This window comes from Crinia signifera, chromosome 2, assembly GCF_055691185.1.
Source record: "Crinia signifera chromosome 2, ASM5569118v1, whole genome shotgun sequence".
Lineage (NCBI taxonomy): Eukaryota > Metazoa > Chordata > Amphibia > Anura > Myobatrachidae > Crinia > Crinia signifera.
Window position 1 is genome coordinate 124,301,662 of NC_139218.1, and position 26,589 is coordinate 124,328,250.

Consider the following 26,589-nt stretch of genomic DNA (forward strand, 5'->3'; position numbering starts at 1 on the left):
ATACAAAGAAACTATCTCAAATTGTTATTGTAATCCGACTGCTTGCTAGCTCTAACAATGCAACGTATACTTAATTATTTATTAACATTTTATTATATAAACCATATACAGTAGACAATCCGGGGGTTTCCAAACAATACAGATTATGGATAAATCATGCATTCCATTTCTTCCACATGTTGCTGGCCAGTCAACCAGAAAGAAATGTAAATGCACAACCTCCTCTACCTATCTCTAATCACCAAATTATAAGCACGGGAAAACCTACAACAAATATATGCAACTTCTTTAAAATGTATAGATTGGACAAACAAAGAAACTCTAATTATCAAAACAACCGCTACAGATTAGTTACTTCAGCAATATCCTCAGCAGACAATATACACCAAACAATCCAACCGCGGTCAAAAAATAAATACAAAAAAAAAAAAATACTGTTATTTAAAGATTTTTTTTTCTTTTTTAAAAAGTAGAAAAGCCAGCATAACCTTTATATCAATATGCTTGCTATAGTCTGCATGCTTTGCAAATAAACTAAAGAAATACTCTTCCTGACCCAAGCAATGTTGTTTACAACTTCTTGCCAAGTTTCTCGCTGCTCTCCTTATCTATTCTCTGACACAGAGAAGAAATGGGCGATGCGGGGGGGTTTAGCAAGCTGACAGTCTGCAAAATGCAGCATTGTCTTTCCATGCCTTAAATTACGATCTATTTGTTTTATAATTAAATAGCGAAGTTGCTTCAAGTAATATTGGATTAGCACAATTTAACAGATGTTGAGAAAGATAAGGGTACAATAAATGCACCGACTTTACAATTTTTTCTACACATTTTTTTTTTTTTTTTTTTTTTTAAATAGCAAATTTTTTTTTTTTTTTTTTTTCAAACTTTGATTTTCTCAATAACTGATAACATGTAAAAACCAACATCATTGGATCTCGCTGGGGCCTCCACCTGATAAAACAGATATTTATCTGATAAGCTTAGATATGATAAATAACCCAAACCAAATATATTTACTTTATTACCTTTAAATATAACAGCAACGCTGAAATGATTGCACACCCACACAACCTTGTTATAAAATGTATGGCAATGCTTTACTTAAAGAATAGCTTCATTACAGGTATTTGCAAATGCAGACTAACACAAGAAACATAAAATTGATTAGCTAATACTTAAATAGTAATTCTAAATCAAATCAAAATGGACACCTTTCAAAGACAGTGATCAGCCATGATTAAACCTCCTTCATAATTACCTCCAGCCCCCCCGTGCTTGCTGGTTCTTCCTCAACTGACTTTTCCCTCCTCCTATCACTCTGATATTTAAACCTTTATCACATTAATTAATTAATTACTCATAAGCATTGAGTCTTATTGGAAAGCTCTGCTTTCAATCATGATGTCATAATTAACCCAACACCCAACTTCAGTGGCCTTGTGGGTCTACGCATGTGTGGCCTTGTTCCCATATTATTCAGTTTGTGGAGACTAGCTTCCTGTCCTTGCTACATTATACTGTCAACATCACATTCTTAAGCTTCTAAAACCAAAAACAATTCTTTATAAGAAATCACTTTTACAGCACTGTTCTGAATGATCAGCCATTTTAATAATATTATTATGCAAGTCATGCCTAACAAAATGGCTGCTGCTTCTAACATATTATAACTGTTTAGCGCAAAGGGAAGGCCTCATACGCAGTGAATAGTACAGTGTGCAACAAGCTAAAGTCATCTGCAGCAATAATAGCGGCAGTCAGGAAAACAGAATATAATAAAAGCATAGATTTATTGATTAGTTGATTTTCTGTATTATCATGTTATATAATTAACATTCAGCAAAGTAGCAATCTCTATAATTCTGGGTGTGAATTGCATTCTTCAGCAATTTATTATGCTGTGGGGGTCTTTACCCCAGATCATACTTGCTGACTTTGGAGTGCTCCTCTCTGGGTGAAGCGTGGAGAAAGCAGATGTAGCTGACCACTTGGGAAGGGATGGGGCTTAAATTACATTATTTACATAATTTTAGCCCTGCCCCTTCACCACATACCAGCATTTCCTGGTATTATCTTCCCATCCTGTCCACTTTCCAGTAAGTGTGTGGGATACGAGTTATCCATCAACTCTTTCTGTGGAACAGTGGACTGAGCCAAAAGGTTTCCCAGTGCTTCCAGGAAAGTAGCAGATGTAAATTATAGGCAGTTTGGACTGTGCACATGACACATTTTTTCTATGTTCCTGGGATAAGTAAAGAAGAGGTCTGCCAGCTCGGGAAGGCGGGGGTGGGGCCGGCAGTGTGGTGTGATGGGGGGGGGGGGTTGCTAGAAGGCTATGTTCGGGCATGGCGGGGAGGGGGGGGGTTGTGGGAGACTGGGGGCATTTTGGAGGACATGCCCAACTTTCCAGGGTGCCAGTAGGCAGGCCCGATATTAGGGTGCCTTCCAAAAATTCCAGGAAGTTAGGCAAGTATGTTTTAATCGGGAGAATCATCACCAGGATTGCTTCCTATTAGGTGCTTTGTCCAGTTATAGACTAAATTATAATTTGCGATGGTAATTAGGCGTTTATTGCTGCGAATTTCAGCAATGACAGATGTAAGTTTTTCAGAAAAGTAATTACCAATTATATTTCCCTGTATGCATATGGATGTATGTTTACCATGATACTGTGCAGACACTGGCACACAAACAATTGCTCACCTGTTCTTACAGTAAAAATAGGGAATACACTCTTGTACTGTCACACACTTGCACTTAAACAACAGTGGTGCCAAATCTGCCTGTGATTCATTGATCTATTAATGTTGTTTTTCTGTGATTCATTGATCTATTAATGTTGTTTTTCTGTATTTATTTATTTATTTCACTGCAGAGTGATTAATGCTGGAAAAAGCCACCACAATGAAGACCAAGCTTGTTGTGAATTTGTGGTCGTTGAAGAAAGGAATAACAGCCCGAATAACAATTGTAGTGAATTACGCACTGAGAATATTTTGAACTGTGATTTGCAAACCAGTAACGTGGTGAGTGTTATTAGTGTTGGCATACATTGTGTACCACACATTTGTTTTTTTACTTTTACAGCCCGAGAGCTGAAATAACATGTAGGTCCAGTCTCACACATTGACATACAGGGGGAAAACAAAAAAAAAACACATACGCACACGTTCCCCACATAGGGTTACCACCTGATCCCTTTAATTCCTGACACATATTAATTATACCGCTTTCAGACCGCACTCTAGATCCGGGTTATTGCCGTGTTCTTGCGGCCCCAACACGGGTCAAGGTGCGGTCTGAAAAGGCCACCACGGGTCGAGCAACACGGGTGTTCAACCCTGGTAATGACCAGGGTTGAACACGGCTATGACCCGTGTCAAGTGCAGTGTGAACGGGTGCCTGGGTCGAGCGACCCGTGTCCCATTCACAGTGTGGAGGAGGCAGCACTGTCAGCTCCAAGTACTGCCTCCTCCCAAGCCCCCGATGACGCGCCGCTGCCCAGCTCCGCCCCATGTGACGTCACCGACTCGGCAATATGCCATATCGTGTCGGAACTTTCAGACCGCATATGCCGTGTTGCTCTGGGGATGGGACCCGTGTCCTGATCCTGTGTGCGACACGGCATTTACGGTCTGAAAGTAGTATTACACAGGTTCTGTGGCTGATTAAAAAAAAACAGTTGAAATGGAGTCTTGAAGTCAAGCCAGCCACAGAACCTGTGTAATTAATATGTGTCCGGAATTAAAGGGATGACGTGGTAACCCTATCCCCACAGTAAAAATCCAAACACATTGTTCCCCACAAAAAAAAAATACCTACGTTAAATTGCCCTAACCCCACCTACAGACTGACTTGACCTCAGAGAGACGCTCCCAGTCTATAGCAGTCCTGTAGTAGCAGCAGCTTGTGATTTCAGAGCAGTGTAATAGAGGGTGGCTGTGTTTGCTGCCATGACCACCAGTCTTCATTGGTGCAGATTCCTGGCATCAGCCATCACTAAGCAGGCACTGGAGGAATGGAGGCTGTCACATGTGACAGCCTCAGCAAGTAGGAGTCAGTTTAATTCCTATTGACTAGACTGTCACGATGACCGCTTTTGTTTGGCGCAGGTATACAATAGAAAGCAAAGAAAGCACTGTCCAGGGGTGTGACCAGCGTTTAAAATGAGGGGGAACGGGGTGGAACGGAGTTCCACCACTTCTAATGGTGAGGTGAAACCTTTTAACCTCCATATTGGCCCTGCAAAGTAATTCTCACAGAAAAACATTCTAGTTTGCAGGGGAATGCCAAAAACCCTACCACTGGCCCCTTCTTAGCCTACTGGGGGTAAGGGAGAGGGCGTAATTAGGTGACATAGAGAAATGAGTTCCCCCACCTCTACATGACCACTTTATGCCCTGGGTGTGAAATGTCACCTTAGTGAGGGGGAATTCCTACCTTAAAATCCAATGTGTCAGAAGAACTCATTTTCCTGACAGGAAATACCTTTCTTCTTTTTAAAGAAATTTCAGTACTTATATGGGTACTTGTGACTTATCTGGGCGCCTGATTTTCTTCATCGCACCTAAAAATCGCGTTAAATCGCATCGCATACAATCAGATTGCATGCGACGCGATTTGCCGCGATTTTAATATGTGAAGGCACCCAGATGCCTGTTTCATATGTGAAATGGCCCCCCAGACCCAATTTTTAATTGTATACCCACCCTGATGGCTAAATGCCCCCCATTGTTAACGCCACCCCACTATCAACGCCAACCCGAAGCGTGGCGAGCGCAGCGGTACGCGTCCTCCGACCTTTCATACCCCCACTATCCACGTCGGCGTGGAGTTGATTTCATATAGTGTGGCGAGCGCAGCTAGCCACCGAGCCCGAAGCGTGGCGAGCGCACGCGGATACCTGTGAAGCCCGCGAGGGGACGCGTATAGCTGTGAAGGTATCCACGTCCCCTCGCGGGGCTCGCTGCGCTTCGGGCTCGGTGGCTCGCTGCGCTCGCCACACTATATAAAATCAACTCCACGCCGACGTGGATAGTGGGGTATGAAAAGGTCGGAGGACGCGTACCGTCGCCCCTCGCGGGCTCGCTGCGCTCGCCACGCAATATAGTGGGGTGGCTTTAACAATGGGGGTCATTTAGCCATCAGGGTGGGTATACAATTAAAAATGGGGTCTGGGGGGCCATTTCACATATGAAACAGGCATCTGGGTGCCTGTACATATTAAAATCGCATCGCATGCAATACAATAGCATACAAAGATTTTCTCTTCAAGGGAAATCGCGTCAAATCACATCAAATTGCATGCTTAGGGTACTGGCATACAATTTCAACATCGGGCGCCCAGATAAGTCACAAGTACCCTTATATGTTAGTTGGGCGCCCACTATAGTTAGTATGCTCCTACCCCCACTGTCCATGTCGGCACGGAGTTGATTTTATATAGTGTGGCGAGCCACCGAGCCCGAAGCGTGGCGAGCGGCCGCGGAAAACGAAGCAAATAGCTTAGTGGGCGCCCAACTAACATAAAAGTACCGAAATTTCCGAAGGGGAAGATGGTCTTGCCAATTTGTGGGCTCTCTTCCCTTTAGAACTGCCAGCCATAGGGTACAATGTTAGGGAATCTGTCACAGAGACAGAGACTGTTTCCTCCATGCCGGCACTGACAGAAAAATCTGACCTGAGCAACCCAGACGCACGCTCATGTAGAAAGGAATCATGTGCACATGATGTGAGTGTGTGTGTGACTGTGAGAGCATGCACGGCTCTGTTTCTCTTTCATCCATCCTGGTGACACAGCTCAACCATGGGATGTAGGAGGGTCCAAAGGAGCCAGGCACCTATGCTGAAGCTTTGAGAGGCAGGCTCCTCCCTTCTGCATCCCAGCATTCCCCAGTTCGTTTGGCTGCTGCAGCCAGGAGATAGAGTAGCTAGGGTGTTTGTTTTTTTCATTAATATTTCATCTTAGTTAGTGCAGGCACAGTGTGAGTCTTCCAGGGGAAGTTACCTCACACTGACCGAGCAGCAGAGGCTGACAGAATCGCGTCCTGTCAGCTCCCTGAGTGCTGAGAGATACTGTCTGGTCTCTCAGCACAGCGCTTAAACCTCCTCACAGTAAGGTTTCCAGGACCTTGGAGGACCCCGCAGCCAGCTCCCTGCATAGGGGGGGATCATAGGTGACGGGCACCCCACGATGGCTGCCATTTTGGAAGGGTTTACAAGCTGAAATCTGCGGAGATCGCAGCCTGTTACAAGAGCCCAGTTTGGCTGAGCGATTCCAAGTGATCCCCATTCAAGGGGAGACACAGGAAACCGAGGAAACATTCTATCGGATCGGCTCACAGGGGGGAAAAAGGCGCCAAAAAGCCCTAGACCCCGCTGTAGGAGGGACTTTGGTCTCTTCCTTCACTCTGACCTGGCGCCCTTTCATCCCACACTGAGTGGAGCTGGAAGAAGATTCTTTACTGCTGACAGAGTGACAAGTTTCTTCTGAGGCGACGCCACCCCCGGTGACCACAGAGGGTCATACAGCAGACAGATAAGTACACTAATATATATTGGCCTGACTTAGTGCACTGTGATTTAATCATGACAGAAAGGTGTAATGCTGCTGGGTGGGGGAGGGGGGTGGGGGATGGGGAGCGTTGGCCATGTTAATTAACTGCAAATTTTGCAGGCTTTAATTAACACCTGAACAGATGGACCATGGGGATATTTTCCCTACATGCGAGTCTGTGCCCAGTGGGATGCAAGCGCAGAGGGCTGAGCAACCGGAGCCTGCGTGGGCAGCTGCTCTGGAAAAGTCTGGGTCTGCTTTAGTGCAAGCTTTAAACAGGCAGAGAGATGATTTGGTGTGACCTCCCAGGCCATTGTCATCCTCTTAACATTCTGTGGCTCCATTCCCCCTTCACAGGGGGACCCTGCATTTTTACAAGTAATGCAAGACACTGCTCATGGTGTACACAAGTTTAATGCCTTTATGGAGCAGTTTACTAAGGAGTCTGAGGTTTCTCCCAGACATCCTTTATCCACCCCTCCTATCCCAAATGTAGATTCTGAGTAAGAATCTGATGTGTGTGGCAGACATGTCATGGCAGACATGTCATGGGATCCAAGGAAAGAGATGGAAGCATCTGACCCTGGGATTGAAGATTTAATTTTGGCTGTAAAACAGGCATTAAATTTGTCTGAAGTGAATAAGGCTTCCCAGCAGGGGGTGTTCAAAAGACCACGCAGAGACACAGTCACTTTTCCTTCAGATGAAGTCATGCAGGAATTACTAGGAGGGGTGTGAAAAACGCCCGAAAAGAGACTTCTTATGCCTAAAAGGTTTTTGAGCCTGTACCCCATGCCAGAAGAGCATGTAAAATTGTGGGAAAAGGTCCCACTGGTAGATGCCCCGGTCGCTAGGCTTTCTAAAGCAACTGCTTTGCCTGAGCAAGGGGGTTCGGCTTTTAAGGACCCTGTTGATAAAAAGTTAGAGGGTTGTTTGAAGGCAGTCTTAGAAGGTGTTGGTTTTACACTTAGACCCATTATTGCATCAGCCTGGGTTTCCAAGCCCATGATGGCGTGGGCAAATAACCTGTGTGTTTTACTGCAGACAGACTCAAAAGCCTTTACCTTAGATGAAAAGCTGAAGGCCTCGGCGGAATACACGTGTGAGGCTGGTGAAGAGGGAGTCAAAATGGCTTCAAAGGTGTCAGCCTTGCGGCTTAAAGCATGGGATGCCGACAATGAATCCAAGAAGTCTCTGGAAGTATTGGCTTTTAAAGGGGAGTTGCTTTTTGGTTCAGAATTGGAATCCCTCATTAAACAGGCAATAGGCGGAAAGAGTACATTTCTTCCAATACCAGCAGCCAAACAGGATTCCTCCAGGTTTGCAGCTTTCGTTCGTCCTTTCGGCCCTCCTTTAGAGGGGGTACGTCCTCCAGAAGACAGTCCAGCAGAGGAAGACTTGTTGCTGGAAAGGAAAAAGCTCCCAAATCCCGTTTTGGTGCCTTTGCAAAAAAGCAGGCTTCCAAGAGTGAGGAGAAGCCCTCCGCATGACGAGCCAGAGGCTTCCCAATCTGGAATATGAGTGGGGGGTCGCCTCTTGCAGTACTGGGACACTTGGGCCTTATCCGGCCAGGATCCTTGGGTTCTCAATGTGGTTTCCCAGGGTTACAGAATAAACCTGAAGGGTGTTCCTCCAAAGAGGTTTCTACTTACACCTTTACCCAGGGAGGCACGCCTAAGAAAGGCCCTTTTGGGGGTGGCAAGGTCACTCCTGGAAAAGGTGTGGTGGTTCCGGTACCGCAGGAGCAAAGGAAGAAGGGGTTTTACTCCATTCTTTTCTTAGTCCGCAAACCGGACAACTCATTCAGACCAATTCTGAAGTTGAAGTCTATGAACCTCCACTTGTGGGTGGATCATTCCAGAATGGAATCCTTGAGAACAGTTCTTCTGAGCCGGGAGAATTCCTAGCGTCTATGGATATTCAAGACGCATATTTGCACGTTCCTATATGTGTAGAACATCAGTCTTTACTGCGTTTCGCAAATAATGGCAGTCATGGCAGCAGTGCTCAGACTCCGGGGTATTGTAATCATCCTGTATTTGGACAACCTTTTGTTCAAAGCAGAGTCAGCAGAGAAACTGCAGCAAAATGTGTCAGAGGTTATTCAATTTTTGCAGAGCCACGGATGGATTTAATATCTACCAAAGTCCCAACTGTGTCCTACAGAGGCTTCAGTTTTTGGGAGTCATACTGGAAACAAATCTTCATTGTGTATTCCTTCCGAAATTAAAGGCCAGGGACATTTGTCAACTAGTCTGGATCATTCTGCGTTCACCTGGCCCATCGTGTGGCATTGCCTGAAACTACTGGGCAAGATGTTGGTGACTCCCGAGACTTCAGTATGCCAGATTCCATGCACAGCCATTTTGGTCAGGGAATCACAAGACCATGAAAACAGAGAAGGTTATCTTGACAACAGAAACGCGGACTGCCTTACTATGGTGGATGGATGTGGAGTCTCTCCAATTGGGTCGTTCTCTTCGGTCCTGGGATTGGCTGGTGGTCACCACCGCCAGTCTTTGGGCCTGGGGAGCAGTGGCCCTAGAGTTGAGATTGCAGGGTCTATGGTCCAGGGAAGAATCGTCCTTGCCGATCAATGCACTGGAACTGCAGGCAGTCTGATAGACGCTGTTGCAGGCGGAAGAGATTCTGAGGGGATCTCCCATTCGGATCCAATCAGACAATGCCACGGCTGTGGCATATCTGAATCACTAAGGGGGTACTCGCAGCAAGACAAGATGGCGATGATGGAAGTGTCTCGGATCTTCGAATGGGCGGAGGCCAATGTTCCGGCCTTATCTGCTGTTTTCATTCCGGGAATTCAAAACGTGGAGGCGGATTTCCTAAGCAGAGAGGAGCTTCTGGAAGGAGAATGGGCATTACATTCACAAGTGTTTCAGGAAATTGTAGTTCTTTGGGGACTTCCGAAGTGGACTTGATGCCATCCTGGCACAATTGTCAAGGGTACTTGTTTCCTAGCACGGCCACAAATCTTATGGATCGTGTACCTTTAGTTAAGGTACACGATCCATAAGATGGACCCGATTTCCTTTGAAATCAGGTCCATTTGGCCGGCTAGGACAAAATATCGGGGGCATCGCGTCGGTCGGGACCGTTAACAATGGTCCCGACGCGACCGACGCGATGCCCGCGATTTCCCCATAGGCTTCAATGTTAAAAAATATTTTAACATTGAAATCGTGTCGGGAAAGGTAAAATATCGGGGGCATCGCGTCGGTCGGGACCATTAACATAGGTCCCGACGCGATGCCCCCGATTTTTACATAGGCTTCAATGTTAAAAGATTTTTTAACATTGAAATCCTGAAAAAATGTGAAAAATGTGAAATGGGCCAATATGACCCATTTCACATTTTAGATGTCCCCGTCGTCACCCCACGATAGACGCCAACCCGAAGCGTGGCGAGCGCAGCGAGCCCGCGAGGGGCGGCGGTGCGCGTCCTCCGACCTTTTCATTCCCCTACTATCCACGTCGGCGTGGAGTTGAGAATAGAATAGTGTGGCGAGCGCAGCGAGCCACCGAGCCCGAAGCGTGGCGAGCGGACGCGGATACCTTCACAGTTATACGCGTCCCCTCGCGGGCTTCACAGGTGTCCGTGGCGACGCGGACACCTGTGAAGTCCGCGAAGGGACGCGTTTACCTGTGAAGGTATCCGCGTCCCCTCGCGGGGCTCGCTGCGCTCGCCTCGCTGCGCTCGCCACACTATTCTATTCTCAACTCCACGCCGACGTGGATAGTAGGGGAATGAAAAGGTCGGAGGACGCGCACCGCCGCCCCTCGCGGGCTCGCTGCGCTCGCCACGCTTCGGGTTGGCGTCTATCGTGGGGTGGGGTGTACGCCGTGACATTTGGGGGGGTTGGGAATATTTTACATTGAATCCAATGTAAAATCGGGTCCCAGGGACCCGATTTACATTTAATTCAAAAAAAAAAATCGGGTCCAAAATCGGTCGGTCGCGGCGACCAAATCGCATGCGATGCGATCGACCCGATTTTTCCGACACAACCACCCCGATGTAAATCGGTGTGGCCGTGCTAGGAAACAAGTACCTTGTCAAGTGCCCAGGTTCTGTGCAAGGACCAAGGATCCATTGGCTTGGGCGGTGGATGCCATGACAGTACCTTGGAATTTCAGGATGGCATACAGTATGTCTTTCCGCCATTTCCCATGCTTACCCGGGTTCTGAAGAGAGTGAGGACGCAAGGAGTATGCCAAGAAGATCTTGGTATTCCAACATTCTGAGGTTATCGACCGTGTCATGTCGTCTTCCTCTTCAGCCAGACCTTCTCAGGCAGGGCCCCTTCTTACATCAGGACCTAGCTCGGCTAAATTTGACAGCCTGGCTCTTGAAACCTCTATCTTAAAGAAGAAGGGTTTCTCAGAAGCTGTTATCCATACCATGATTAATGCAAGGAAACTATTATAGGGTTTGGAAAACGTATTTTAGATGGTGTGAATGGCAAAAAGTTCACATGCCTAGGTTTAAAGTTTCTAGACTTCTAGAATTTTTACAGGATGGATTCTCCTCGGCTTAAGTCTTCAAACTTTAAAAGTTCAATTGTCAGCCTTGTCTATCTTCTTTCAAAAGAGAGTGACATTGTTACCGGAGGTACAGACCTTTCACCAAGGAGTTACTCGGCTGAAGCCTCCTTATAAACAACCAGTGGCGTCTTGGGATTTGTCCTTGGTGTTGTCGGTCCTTCAGGAACCTCCATTTGAACCGTTGAGGTCGGCTGACCTGAAATTTGTTACTTGGAAATTGACCTTTTTGTTGGCAATCGCCTCTGCAAGGTGTGTGTCTGGGTTAGGGGCCGTATCTTGTAGGTCTCCGTTTTGATATTCCATGAGGATAGGGCTGTGCTGAGAACAGTTCCTAAGTTTTTACCTAAGGTGGTTTCCTCCTTTTCATTTAAACCAAGAGATTGTTCTTTTGGTGTTTAGTCCTCCTGAGGAGGTGAGAAATAGGGACAGACTAAAGAATTTGGATGTGGTTCACGCTTTGCGCATTTCTGTGGACAGAGTGAAGGAGCTGCGTAAAACTGACTTACTATTGGTCTTGTATTATGTACACAAAAGGGTCTGGCCAGCTTCTAAGCAGACCATTGCTCGTTAGTTAAGGTCGGTAATTGCCTTTGCTTATACCAAAGTTGACAGACCAGTCCCCACTAGAATTAATGCTCATACCACCAGGTCTGTTACTGCTTCATGGGCTGTGCACCACGGGGCTATGGCAGAGCAAGTATGCAGGGCTGCCACTCGGTCGTCTGTTCACACATTCACAAAATATTACAGGTTCCATGAGTTAGCGTCGGAGGACGCTTCATTCGGGCGAGCAGTGATGAGAACTGCAGACCTGAGCGTACCCACGCAAAGGCCCGGGTCTTGAACGTCCCATGGTTGAGCTGTGTCACCAGGATTGATGAAAGAGAAAAAGGGATTTTTGTAAGAACTTACCGTTCGAATCCCTTTCTCTGATTCCATCCTGGTGACACAGCGATCCCTCCCTTACGCTCAGTAAGTAATGCCGTTTCATGTGTTGTCATGTTATGATGGTTAAAATTACTTGATTGTGCATATTAATATGTTCAGGCATTGTACGGAGTTAATGTATCCTAGTGTGCTCTGGAAGTTGAACTGAGGAATGCTGCTGGGATGCCGAAGGGAGGAGCCTGCCTCTCAAAACTTTAGCATAGGTGCCGTGCTCCTTTGGACCCTCCTACATCCCATATTTGAGCTGTGTCACCAGGATGGAATCAGAGAAAGGGATTAGAACAGTAAGTTCTTACAAAAATCCCCTTTTTTTTTTGTGCAGGGGAAGTGGAAATTCTTCCCTCTCCCTTGCACCAGTGAATTCAGTAGATTGGCTGCCTTATCCACCTGCTGTTGCTAGGTGAAAACCTCCCAAAAACAAACAAATTGTGGTTCTTTGATGCTTAGGTTAAACAAATAGATTATTTACATCTATGGCCAACATCATAATAAAAAGCCCAGTGGCATGTCTGATAACAAATCTGGGTACTTGTTTCCTAGCACGGCACCCATCGCATCGTATACCATAAGCCTTACAATGGTATGCGATGCGATGTTATACAATTTAAAATTGTATGCCATATACAATGTTATACGTCACATCACATGCGTTATGAACTAGATACGATGCAATCTAGTTCAAAATCCTTGGATCTAAATGCTCCATGTATGGGTAGCTTGAGAAATGTTTTAGCAGTTCTGAATGGCATTTTATATATGGTGAATTGCATATTCAGCAATTTATTTACACTTTGGTTCTTATAATTCAGGTCAGTAGCAAGCTCTGTTTCTACTACTGGGGACTATTTGATGGCCACGCCGGATATGGATGTGCATTAACTTCGTCAAGGCTCCTTCACCTTCATATTTGCGATCAGCTAAGAGACCTTGTACATATCCTGCAGCAGCCTACAGCCGCTGCTCCTCTGTGTCTGTGTAACGCCACTGCAATGGAAAATGCTTCATGCACTCCAACTCATGAGAAATCTGAGCCTCCTCTGGAGACCACAATTCGCTTCCACATAGAGAAACAAGTGTTTCCTGAGAGCCTTGTCATTGGAGCATTGGAAAATGCTTTCAAACAAATGGTAAGTAGAAAAAAGCAAGTGTATGTGGTGTGGATGTCGGAGCTGAATATATGTCCACACTAAAGAATAAGTGTATAATACATTTAATAGCGAGAACACTTGTACTTTTATATTTCTTTGGCTCATATGGGGGGTTATTTTGGTTCACTCTTTCTGACAAATTCCTTAGACAAACCATGTGCACTGCAGGTGGGGCAGATGTAACTTGTGCAGAGAGAATTAGATTTGGGTGAGTTATGTGCAGCTCTGCATTTGTAGATGCACATTTTCTGTGCACACAAAACAAGCGCATCTGCTGCTTTCACATCCAACTCTGCCTGAGACCTCTGTATGTCTTACAGCACAGTCTATTTAAAATTTAAGAACATCAGCAAATTTTAACATAAAATATGGCTGGATGTACTAACAGCAAAATGCAGAAAGCATAACTATAGCCATCTTGTACCGGATGGTCTATTGAAACCTCTCTGCACAAATCTCTAGGGAGGGATACAAAAGATCCCTCTATTCCCCTCCATACTACAGTAAGTAACTCCTGGGCCATAAACCCAGAAGACCTCCAAATGCAAAGTACATATGGATAGTGGTAGATGCTCAATTAGTTCAGTAATACCACTCAGGTGCATGCAAGGGAGGGGTTAATACTGAGTAAGTAAACAAGACATTGGTTGCCCCAGCTCACTGAATGGTATTAGTAACCAATCTTGAACACTACATGATAATAGAATTCAGAGATATTGGTTACATATACCTGCGCAGGTGTATGCTATGCCCCAAAGCCACGTCAAGGCTTCTCTGTATATTGGGGGTCCCTATCGCTTTATCTAGGTGCAGGGTGTGGCACCCCAAAAACTGTCATAAGCTAGAAAGCCCAGTGCGGCATGCCAGTGAGATACTATAGTGTTAATAAATTAGTGATAGAAAGCCGAAGCTATATATAAAGAGAGAGATACAATAAAAAAAAATGAAGTGTAATTAAAAAGGAAGAGAGATAGTGTTAGTGAGTGAAAGGTGTTAATAGAATGTAAGGGCATGCCGCACTAAAGCCACCCAGCTCAACCAGTCCAGGGGCACCGCACCCCACACCACCGTTACCCTAAATTGGGTTTACGATTAACCAGCAAGAAGCCACATGATAATGGCTCCTTACTTGATATATCCAAACTAAGAGCTACCTACCTTGGAGCAACCCCAGACTACTCCATGTGGCATATCAAGACCCATATCTCCTCCCAATGTGGACTCCCTTCTGCCTCTCGCAATATACATATATGGATAGTGGTAGATGCTCAATTAGTTCAGTTATACCACTCAGGTGCATGCAAGGGGTTAATACTGAGTAAGTAAAGCAAGACATTGGTTCCACCAGCACACTGAGTGGCATTAGTAACCAATCTTGAACACTACATGATAATAGAATTCAGAGATATTGGTTACATATACCTGCGCAGGTGTATGCTATGCCCCCAAGCCGCGTCAAGGCTTCTCTGTATATTAGGGGTCCTTAGCGCTATATCTCCAAATGCAAAGTACAGCTTTTACTGGAAGAGCTATCCTTGATTAAAATATTCTAAATTATTCATGCATATGGCATTAATAAATAATAATAATATTACTTAAAAACATAATAAGTGTCATAAAAACCATTTTAAAAACATTTCTAATGATACCTATACTATCAAAATGATACACCAGTGGCTGCTACTCCTCCCCAATTAGGATGTTCATCTAAACTGTGATTGCATCGCAGTTCCATGTGATCACAAATGCAGGCAGGGTGTGGTATACACTGTGTGCTGCATTGCTTAAGGATCAATTTATGATAAGCTACCACAAGTAAACCTGAATCAAGCCCAATGTGAGGTTGAGTCAGCAGCACTACCCAAACCATTTAGTCTAATACCCCAGTGCTCAGGAACACCACTCATTTTTTCATCAAAATTACAGTATATAGCATATTGAATTATCTTACTAGAAAAATTACACATTTAAAAATTTTCATGAAAAAAGTAGCAAAAAAACATTTTCTTAAAATATAACTTTCTTAAAAAAGCACTGAGATTGAATTAAGGACCTGATTGATGTTGACTTGATCCCTGGCATATTCGCTCCGGGGACCAATGTTTTTTGTGTGCGCATGCGTATATGCGAATATACGCATGTGCAGGGTCCCTGTGCGAACGCCCTCGGCAACTTCCTCAGTTGCTGAGGCACTTGCACAGGGGGACGGGACGGGATGGAAGCGGTCAGGGTGATTGCGCATGGGGATGGCCCGCATTTTCTGGGCATTTCCACAAAAATGGTGGGTGCCCTCAGAAAAACCATGTGTTTCCCCATCCGAACACAAGTGTGCTGAAGCCTACATGGGGCGGGCAACTGTCACATGGCGTCAGCGGCTGCGCCATTATCCACTATGTTCTTCATAACTAAAAGTCAGCCTAGACTTTTGTTTACGGATGGGTGAAAAATCATTCGATGGTTGGTGACCATCACATGATTTTTGGCCCGTACGCTCGAATGGATGTGTACGCGAAAAATATCCATTGGCATTGCAGCCAGGGATGTACTCGCAATGCAAATGGATGTTTATATTCTGATCTAGTGGTGTAAGAGCTGATATGCAGACACTTCAGGGATGTATAAAAATGTGGTGTTGACATGTGAGCTATTTAAACTTGATTCTGGAGAACATCGGGAGAAAGTGCAGAGATTTGTAGAACAGATGTTTTGGTTAAGAAAATACCATATTTTTGCAATATTTATATTATGGAGATGAGGACTGGGAATAAGACTGTAAAGGTGAGGAATAAAGCAGCCAGTTTGATGCCAATTATGCTTAAGAATACTTGAGAATAGGTAGTGATGCTGGGAGAATGGATATGTTTGGTTTCTCAAAAGGACCTCCATCCCCTCCTGCACCCAGGTTCCCAACACAGTGTATGCCAAGACTCCACTGTTGCCATGACTACTTTCCCACGGATGGATTTAGCAAAGCTTGGAAAGAGATAAGGTGGAGAGAGCTTAACTACAAGCAATCCGCTCCTTCCGGCAGGGCCAGCAACAAAAATCTTGAGGCCCTGCACTTTGATATCTCTGGGGGGCCCCAACCCTACCCCACTTGAGCAGCAGATTTTTATTACAGTGCTTATTGAAGGGTTTTGCAGGGGATTCAAATGGGTTTTCATAGTTCTGAAGCTTATTGAAAAAATTAAATTTTTATTTCATTTTTTATATAATTTTTTTTTAAGCTTCTAAAGCAGAAACATGTACTATATGTTGATTTGTTACTTCCTAAATATCTTGAAAAGGCTTGGATTCCACAGAGTATTTTAGAGGAAGTCAGTTCCTGCCAACTTGCACTATTGGTTGTCATTATAAACAACATGCTAACTTGGTATGCTCTGGACACATGACTCTCACATGTCTCTGTGGTTACAGGATGAACAAATTGAAAGAGAACGAACATTACAAAGCATTGAAGGCGGCTGCTGTGCTCTAGTGGCTATCTGTTTGATGGGCAAGCTATTTGTAGCCAACGCTGGTGACAGCAGGTACAATTTATGTCTTGTGAACAATAATTTAGGTGCCTAGTGCTGAGCTTCGTTGTGTGCAACATTTTCTATTCGCAAAATATTACATAAAGGATGCACAAGCAGCTTCTGCTGATTAAAATGATATGCCATGTTCTGTGTGTGACTGCAGTGTTACATTACAGTGTTTTCCCATAAAAAGCTGTGTGTGCCTCCTACAGATGGAGCTGCTCGCAGCTAGCCCCCCAGTGACTCATGCACGCGTCCGATTGCTATGTGGCGGGTTGTACCTCGGTGCAGGCTTCGGGGGTAAGTGCAGGTTGCTGGTGCAGGTGTGCAGCAGAGCTGGCAGAGCTTTGCTGCGCTGGTAATTGTGCCACTGAATGGTTGCAAATGGGGGTGGGCACTCGCGTCCCATTCCTGGTGGACGGCGGACCTGGCGGATGGCGATAGTCGCACCAGGTCCCCATCTAAAGAGAGTGGCTCCATCTGTATACACACAATTATGCACATAAGACACATTGGAATGGATGTAATGAGATTGCATTTCACCCTTATGCCAAAATCTTTCCATTAATCACATGATCAGTTTATTAAGAGTTATGAGATGAGTTATAAAGATGTTGCCCTATTACTAATCACAGGGAGCGCTCATTAGGTCTACAAGCCTGAGGTTGACACATGAAATGGGTCGACATGGACATTAGGTTGACCCAATACCCGCTAATCACGAAGCTAACTGTATTTGTAAATCTGGTATTTCATAGTTACAGTATTATGTTGTGATCTACCTTATAATAAAGTTCTTAAAATACACCATTGCTCTGCTAACCCATTCACTGATACCTGACTGTATATTCTACAGATATATTTCATTTACATTGTGCCCATCATTTTTGCTGTTAGATGCTGTTCATTTCAATGTTGAACTTTGGCCTTAACCCCTTCAGTGGTACCCCCGAGAATTTTCTGGGCTATGCTTCAGTGCCCAGCCCGGAAAATTCCACCGGGCAGCACCGGTCAGCTGATCGCTGTGCTTCCGCGTCAGCCACTGCCCAGCCCCACCTCCTCCACCCCTGCTGTGTGCAGCGTGGCTTGCTAACGTCACGCCACACACAGCCAGGTTGCTGGGGGCAGGGCCGGGTAGTGGCTGATATAGCGCTGCCTTGCCCCGGGAGAGACAGTGGTGTTTTTTTTTTGTTAGGGAGTGCTCCCCCTAAAAAACTCGCCCAAAACAAAAAACACCATGGAAGGGGATAATGGTTTTACTGTGTTCCATGACCACAATTGTGTCAACTGCAGACATGTGTAGTTATTTTAATTTTCCTATTATTAAGTTAGCAAATAGTTGAATGTAACTGTTAATTAGGGCAGTGTAAAAATAAAACCGTCAGTATTTACCCTGCCAGGGGTTTAACTAGTTATTTGTAGGCCCCATAACAAAAGTATTTAAGAGCCCCCTATTTACCAACTGATGGTGATAAATGTATGTAAAACATATTACTTATACAGTAAAGATGGGCCCCATAGCAGCTGCACCCCTTGCACCTATGATAGCTGCGCCATTGTACCCTGCACAGAAACAAAATAACTCCAGCAAATCTAACGCTCTCTGCACATGTTACATCAGCCCCACCTGCATCGCACTTGTCCATTAGCAAACCAAGGGGGCGATTCTGGTTGGCTCGCTAAGCAGCGACAGTTCGCTGCTTAGCGAGCCTTCTAACGTCACCCTGCCACGGTCCGCACATCCCTGATGCTTTATGAATGGATGTTTTGCATAAGCATCCGTTCCACAAGGTATCGTATGGGGCAAAATCATTTGATGGTCGCTGACCATCTGATTATTTTCGCCCTGCTCGCAAATCGAAGTCGGTCTAGGCTCACTAATACCCCTTTTTCACTAGCAGAAATAACCAGGTAATTTTTGGGGTTTCCGCCCCATCAGCGTCATCTCTGGTCCCAGGGGTACATTGCGCACAGCTCAGCGGTCACCAGCGCACTCGCGCAATGCACCCCTGGGACCGGAGATGCCCCTGAAGAGGATCCTGAAGGCTGCCGTGGACATTGGAGGACGAGGTAAGTATGGAAAAAGTAGGGTAACCCAAAAAAAAAACTAATATTCTGAAAAAAAACACGGTTTTCGGAATATTTATTTATTCTGAATTATTATTATTATTATTATTATTATTATTATTATTATAACTACTACTATGTGGCATAATTTGAATTGGGTCTACTATTGTTTGACCACACTGCTTCCTTATGAGATCACCGTAGTTTTATAAAGTATGGAAGGTAGCGCACATATTTATAGTTTGCAGAGGGTTCCCGGTGGCAGGGGAAATGAGACTCACCAACTCTCAAGGACCACTTTAAGCCGTGCTCACTTCTATGATGCTGTTGTGTTTAAAGTATGCTGACCCTAATGTGTATATTTACTAAAGTGTGCATTTGTAGAAGTGAAAATATTGTCTATAGCAACCAGTCAGATTCTACTTATCATTTATCTAACGACTCCTAGAATATAATAGCTACAATGTGACTGGTTGCTATGGGCAACATCTCCACTCTTTAGTAAATATGCCCCTTGGTGTCAGCATGCCATGCCCTAACTGCAAATCTCTGGCAGGGCATGGCAGGATGTGTAATTCCACAGTATCTTCAGTGACACATGTTGCCTACCTCAGTCTTATACCATTTACTTATCTCGGCGCTATCAGTCATTGGTAAATCAAAAATTGTATCATCCAAATTCACACTTCCTCAAAAATGATGTATTTTGTTGCGGAATTTGACATTGGTTTAAAGTTTTGCTTTTCTTATTCAATTTTCTCTTATAGAATGTTAAACATTTTACATCATACAGATTGAATCATTCAGAGTTCTTGGTAAAACAAGTATTGAGCCTGGGATCTTTCAACTCCAATTCTAATAGTTCATATTGTAATGGTCAGTTCTTCACTGTTTCAGTGCATACTGCATCTTAGAAACATCAAGCCAAGAGCCATGCTGTGCTGTTGGCCAGTAAGCAGCGTTGACACGTCACAGAGCAGTCTCCCTCCCTTTAGTAGGTGTGAGGAAATTTACTAAGATGTATATTCTACTTCACATGTGATGTTGCTATGGGCAACCAATCAGATCATGACTACTATATTCTAGAGCAGGGCTGGGCAACACCGGCCCTCCAGATGTTAGTTAACTACACATCCCAGGATGCTTTGCATTAGTTTTGCTATGTGGCCATGCTGAAACTGATGCAAGGCATGCTGGGATGTGTGGTTCATCAACATCTGGAGGGCCGGTGTTGCCCAGCCCTGTTCTAGAGGATGCTAAATAAATAAATAAATAAATAAATAAGAAGTAGATTCTGATTGGTTGCCCATAGCAACATCACATGTGAAGTAGAATTCACATCTTAGTAAATTTCCCCCATTGTCTTTTAATAAGTGGCAAAGAGACTTGTTATAGACGAGGTCTGTCCACCACCAGGATGTAAAGGGGGAGGAGTTAAGCAATAGATAAGGATTCTGCATTAGAAGCCACAATTGTTGTTCTGAACTGCGCTATTTCACATTAAAATAATGGCAGCTTTAGCCGACATGTTTAAAGCAATGAGCAAACGATGTAAACTAGCATATGCTCCAGTAGTGTCCATTATTGCCAATAACCTTATGAGTCATGTAAGGATGTGTAGGGGAAAATTTCACACCAGAGACTGAACAGCCATAAGAGAGATGGCCGCACCATCCTTAAGCCCTATACACACTAGACGATTGGGGCCGTGTGCAATATATTAAGAATATTGGCTGCGTGTCCCAATATCATGCATAAACACTGAACGATATTGGCAAACTATATCGTTCAGTGACGTCACCAGGACCCGCTGAACATGCAGGTCTTTCTGCTATATAGCCAAATTGACCTGCAAGTTCTGCAGACATGAATCATCATTAAAGACACGCAGAAGCTTGTATCATTAACAATATTGAGTGTGCAGACTAGACAACCTGGTAAACGATATTTCTCAGAAAGCCCTTTCAATTTATTGCCACTTCTCCGGGCAAAACGAATATGTTCCTTTTATCAGCCTGAAAGCCGGATATAGTTATTGAAAATAAATCCGAGCGTTGTCTGGATCTTCTTTCAGTATTACTATATAAGCTTCCTCTGGTGCAGTGCTTCATTTGTGTGACCTTTATCATTATGTGATTGCAGAGCTATAATCATCCAACAGGGGAAAACTATTTCGATGTCAGAGGAGTTCACTCCGGAAACTGAAAGGCAGAGGCTGCAGTTCCTGGTAAGACCATATTGTGCTCACTCGCCAGCTTAATCTCTAGTTATTAGTGAGAGTATGAGTTATGTCAAAAATACAGCAATGTATGTCCTAGTTTTATACATTTCTGTACTCCTTTCCACAGCATTAAGTTCCGTTATTTGTCTCAGTACATGATGCTATGCCTTTCTGCTAAAACAGGGCTCTAATATCTTAGAGATTTAGGGCCAGATGCACTTCAAAAGTGATAAAATGGAGAGTGATAAACAGCCAGCCAATCCGCTCCTACCTGCCATGTCACAGGCTGTGTTTGAAAAATGTCAGGCAGGAGCTGATTGGTTGGTTGTTTACCACTCTCCATTTAATCACTTTAAAAGATGAGTGCTTCTGTCCCTTAGGCAATTTGTCAACTTAGTTGCAGTCATGCTGACTTGCGAACCATGGTGGAGTCATGGTTAAAATAACTTTATGGCTTAAGAATTTGGACCCAGCCAAGCAACTATAGTACAGTATGTCTGGCATTGCCACCAGGTGAAGAGTGTTTGCCTTGTCCATCAACATTTTGGACATGATGTAGAGTTGAACCTAGAGGCCGATTCAGTCCATTAGTTTAGGTCTGAATTCCATCTTGGTCCCTATGGTCAGGGTTTGCGCATGTGCAAGCTCCCAGAATGAACGTCTTTGTCGAGTTTCATTACAGGCAAACGGGGTGGTCGCTGGGATCCGCTCAGTGTTTGGTGGACACGCCCATGGAAACACTGGGCGGACACCTGTGAATGCAGCCGCCAGCTTGGGGTTGGCTGCTGACGTCCCATGACTACTGCATCCGCCCTCATTTTGGCAGAAAGCGGCCATCTTAAAACTAAGTATAGACTTATTTTCAGACTGAAGAATGGAAATCTTTTCGACCATCGAATGATTTTTTTCCCTGTGCGGCCGCATGTGAGCAAATGTGTAAGCATACACATCTCATCGCATGCTATTGCGGGTATTTGCTGAGCGGGGCAAAGTTTTCCTGCTCGCTAGGCAGCAAATATACCCTGCTTAGCTGTTAGGCCTGAATTGGGCCCACTTCTCCTCCACTTGAGATCAAAGAAGTGTAACTTCCTTTTGTGCTGTGACGTAAGCAAAGTTCAGTGAGTCTATATAATGCAACGGAGGGCCATGCAGTATTGGGCATAAATGCACCTGTTTTCATGCATATATCTTGCACAATGTATAGGCTGGCGCACTGGTGTTGATGACTTGTAGGAGATCAATAATAAGGATAGTGGGGTTGAACTCTGCATACCGACAACAATATGTATTTTTGTTTTCCATGGCAATTTTAAAGAAAACCAGTTCAGAATGAAGCAGTGTCATGCTAGGGGGGGTGCAGTGGGTGCCATGGCTATACGGAAGTGCAGAATTAAGCATTTGGGTCTGGTTGATTGTGTCCATGGTACATTGGGGGGGGGGGGTGCGATGGGGCATTCCCATATATGGGCCCACACCCGGTGCCAAATATGGTATGCCTCTGGATTTACCTTCTTTTCATGCACATAAATACATACATTGTAAATAAGTGAAATATTTTTTCCAGGCTAGCTTGAAGCCAGAGCTATTGGGGAATGAGTTTACTTGCCTCGAGTTCCCACGAAGGATACAGCAGAAAGAACTTGGGAAACGAATGTTGTATCGTGACCACACCATGACAGGCTGGTAATTTATTCTTTATATATTTGGTTTGAGTCTTTAGTGGGATTATTGTTACATTTATAATTGTCTTACACTGTATAATAACATATTACTAATTTAACCCCTTAATTGTGAATGATTTTACATGAATCTAAAATGTCAACTTAAGGGGCTGATTCAGTTAGCTGCAAGACACCAAAGAAACCTTGTACAATGGGCCAGATGCGGCAAGCTTAAAAAATTAATTAAGTGGAGATAAACAGCCAGCCAATTGGCCCCTAACTGTCATTTTCAACCCCAGCCTATAACATGTCAGGAACTGATTGGTGGTTTATCACTCTCCACTTTATCACTTTTTGAAGCTTGGTGCATCTGGATCAATATGTTTTTGGGTACATATTGAAACTTCACTTTGAAGTGGCGGGCATAACAGACGATGTGATGCTACATATATATATATATATCTTCATTGGGGTATTTCCTTCTCTTCTTAATAGCCCTGTAAAGCCCCAGACACACTAGACACTAAGCTCAGCAGGGATATCAGCAGAGATCCCTGACAAACTGAATAGTGTATACACACTAAGCAATATCATTAATTATATTATTAAGTGAGATCACCTAGCCCCCACTTGAATATTCAGATGTTGACAATATAGTCGACATTGACCTCCATGTAAAGATGTCCATGTAACACACTGTTAACACTTTCATAGATTGCAAGTTCATTTCATTTAGATAGATACATAGGGTGACATTCTATGGGCTGAGAGAATAGCGCATATATTTTTCGCACTCCACATCGCCGCTCTTCGCACTTTCAGAAATCACATTTCGCATAATTCGCATATTTAATGGGATGCGCATTAGAGGCTAAAAAGTGCGATGTAGTGCGATTTGCGGCGAATTGATGCGAAATTATGTCACTAAAAAGTGCGATTTCTTCCGCCGGTCATGTGCGAATTTTAGACCAACCGGAGTGCGATTTACAAGACTGTCTCCACATGCCAAATAACCCCCTAACCTATTGGCCCACCTAGGTCCCCTCCATTATGTATCACACCCCCTATATAAAGGGGCATTGGCGCCATTTCACTCTTTGATAGGAAGTAAGGAGCATGGAGAGGAGCAGTGGCAGTGTGAGAAGAGGAAGAGGTGTTGGTGACAGAGTGAGGAGTGGCAGAGGGGCCAGTGGTAGAGGGAGCAGTGGCAGTGTGACCAGAGGAAGAGGGGCCAGTGGCAGAGGGAGCAGTGGCAGCAGCCAGGCAAGAGGAGCCAGTGGGAGAGGCAGCAGAAGACTGGTGAGGTCGACCTCCATTACAAGGAGTGGCAGCAGTGTGGCAGCCACCATGGCCACTGCAAGGGCAGCCCCAGACCAGGCCCTGGCGGACCAGGCCCAGCAGGAGGAGGTGGAGGATCTGCTGGCATCCCCATCCTGTTGCCAGGACCTTGCCCATACCGCACAGCAGCTGCAGGAGGGCCACATGTCCGAGATGGAGGAAGATGGAGGTGAGGAGGAGGAGGAAGACACTGGCATGGAGGAGGATTTTGACATGCATGTGGAAGATATAGAGGATGAGGAGGAGGATGAAGCTGGCCGCACCAAAAGTGGGAGAAAGGTCCGATTCAGTTATGAGGAGAATGTGGCGCTTGTCCGGGCCATCATACCCCTGTATGACCGCTTACCGGGGAAAAACCAGCACAAGACCACCTCACATCGTAAACGTGGTATGTGGAAGGACATCACCCAGGCGGTCAACGCTGTCAGTCACCGCAAGAGGCTAATCAAAAACATTTTAAAAAGCTGTTTAACGACATCAAGCGGCAGCTGAAAAATAAAATGGCCATGAAGATGGAGGAGGCCACCAAGACTGGCGGAGGAAGCCCCACCACAATATCCTACACATCATATGAGGTGAAGCTCCAAAGAATTATCCCCCCTTAGGTCCTGCCTGGGATGCACATTGCGGATACCGATAGGCCGGCAAGCCCACCCCGAGCTGGTAAGTGTCACCACATGCAATATGAAACATACATGCCAATGTATTTAAACTGCAATGTTATTTTGTATTGTTATACTAATTAATGTGGTGCTGTGGAACTACATAGCCCAGCAAGGTCTGTCAATGGCAATAGTTTACACCTACTTTAAAAATGATCAGAATGCTGGGCCTTGTAGTTCCACAACTGCACATCTATTGTTCCACACTGTAACATTTTTTCTAGCAGCTTCATATGTATGTGGCCCAAAAACATTGGTGTACTGGTGGTTTTGCAGTCACGCGTACATACCACAGATTTGCCAACAGTTGTAATGTGTCAAGCAGTGTTTTAATTTTTTTGCCTGACTACAGGTGTAAAACATCAATGTAAAAATATGAATAGTAAATAATATAGCCCTAAACCAAAGGTAAATTTGTCCATTATTGTAATTTATTTGATGATTTTGCACAAAATCCGTCCCGAAGTGATTCAAGCATCCAAGAAAAGAAGCTCCGATGGTGCCGCATCTGTGGAAGTAGGTAAATGTTCAAACCACAGGCCATTACACATACAGTACACACACCCATGTCACATCAAATAATAAATCACATTACAGTCATCTCCAGCTGCTACATTGCAACGGACATGAATGTAATGTCGCCTAGCCATGTCAATGAAGATTATTGTCAATGTTTCATGCAGGATCGGGGTCCATTTGTAAGTACATAGTACCCCTAGGTATGGGCGTCTACCATCTCAGACCCTTTCCAAAACAGTACTGACGACAGAAAGGACAATATATGCATCTGTACTTACCTATTCCTCTGTATCCACAGGTACTGTACAACTAGTACAACAATCCACAGAATCCTCTGATATGCCGGTGGATGACATAGAGATAATTCTGGAACCAGTGGACACGTTTGCGGCTGAGGAGGAAATAAACACATCATCACAGAGTGATCTTCCACCAAGTGGGGTGACTCCAAACCCACCCCCACCCAGAAATACTCCCCCTACAGCTGCTTCTGCTGCCCAAGTAGCTACCTCCTTGGTACATTTCAAGGACAAACAACTAGAATTTATGGCCTCCCAAAGTCTGGAAATGGGCAACATTAAGGGGTACATGCGTGGCAACATTAAGGGGTACATGCGTGACACCTTTCCACAGTTGAGAAAATTGTCTAGGAGTGTACGGGTTGGTGTAGGCACTCAGGTGCGTATGGCAAATAGCATAGACACCCGTCTTGCTGAACTTAGTTCTGCTGTAAGGGAGCAGAATATCCATATTGGCTGCCTTGCACAAAGTATTCATTCAATTAGTCAATCGTGTGCTGCGCAGACCAATGCGTTGATCGCTATGCAGGCACAAATCCATCAAATGGAGGTGTCAGGTGTCATAGGTGCAACTACATCTACAATTAGCAGTGTATCTAGCACACCAGTAAGTGGCTCACCAACTTCCCCACCCCGTCGGAGTATTAGGACCCGGGGTGGCGTGTGCGCAGGGTCAAGAGGTGGTAGTGCGCGGCCTGATGGAGGGAAAAAATTATTATTTAACATAAAATAAATTGATAATGCATGTACTATGCTTGAATTTTTGTTACATTAATACACATTTCTATTGTTTGCGACTGACAAATGCAGGTTATGTATGACATAATATACTGTAGTAAAAATGTCACAACGCATACCATTTTGTCTGTGTGTTATTCTTCAAACATTTGTTGTGTGATCTGTTCCATAATGTAATGATATATGGACAAGGTATTGGTGGAAGATGCTGTTTTCTCAAATCTGGCCCGTCCGAGGTTGTGGAACTACATATTTCAGCAAGCTGTGGCAGTCATGTTTTGAGCTGTCATGCTTACAGTGTGTCAGGGCATGCTGGCCCATGTAGTTCCACAACAACAGGTGAGCCAT

General features: G+C 44.7%; 1 protein-coding gene across 1 annotated transcript in view; it reads left to right on the forward strand.

The window, feature by feature from the left end:
* LOC146060013 (protein phosphatase 1H-like) overlaps window positions 1–26,589 on the forward strand; it is a 135,804-nt gene that overhangs the window by 77,780 nt on the left and 31,435 nt on the right. Inside the window, exons 2-6 of the mRNA XM_083172782.1 lie at window positions 2,879–3,029; window positions 12,880–13,197; window positions 16,636–16,748; window positions 20,946–21,030; window positions 22,589–22,707. Of these exons, the coding sequence (XP_083028908.1) occupies window positions 2,879–3,029; window positions 12,880–13,197; window positions 16,636–16,748; window positions 20,946–21,030; window positions 22,589–22,707 (786 nt within the window). The remainder of the gene's footprint in view (window positions 1–2,878; window positions 3,030–12,879; window positions 13,198–16,635; window positions 16,749–20,945; window positions 21,031–22,588; window positions 22,708–26,589) is intronic.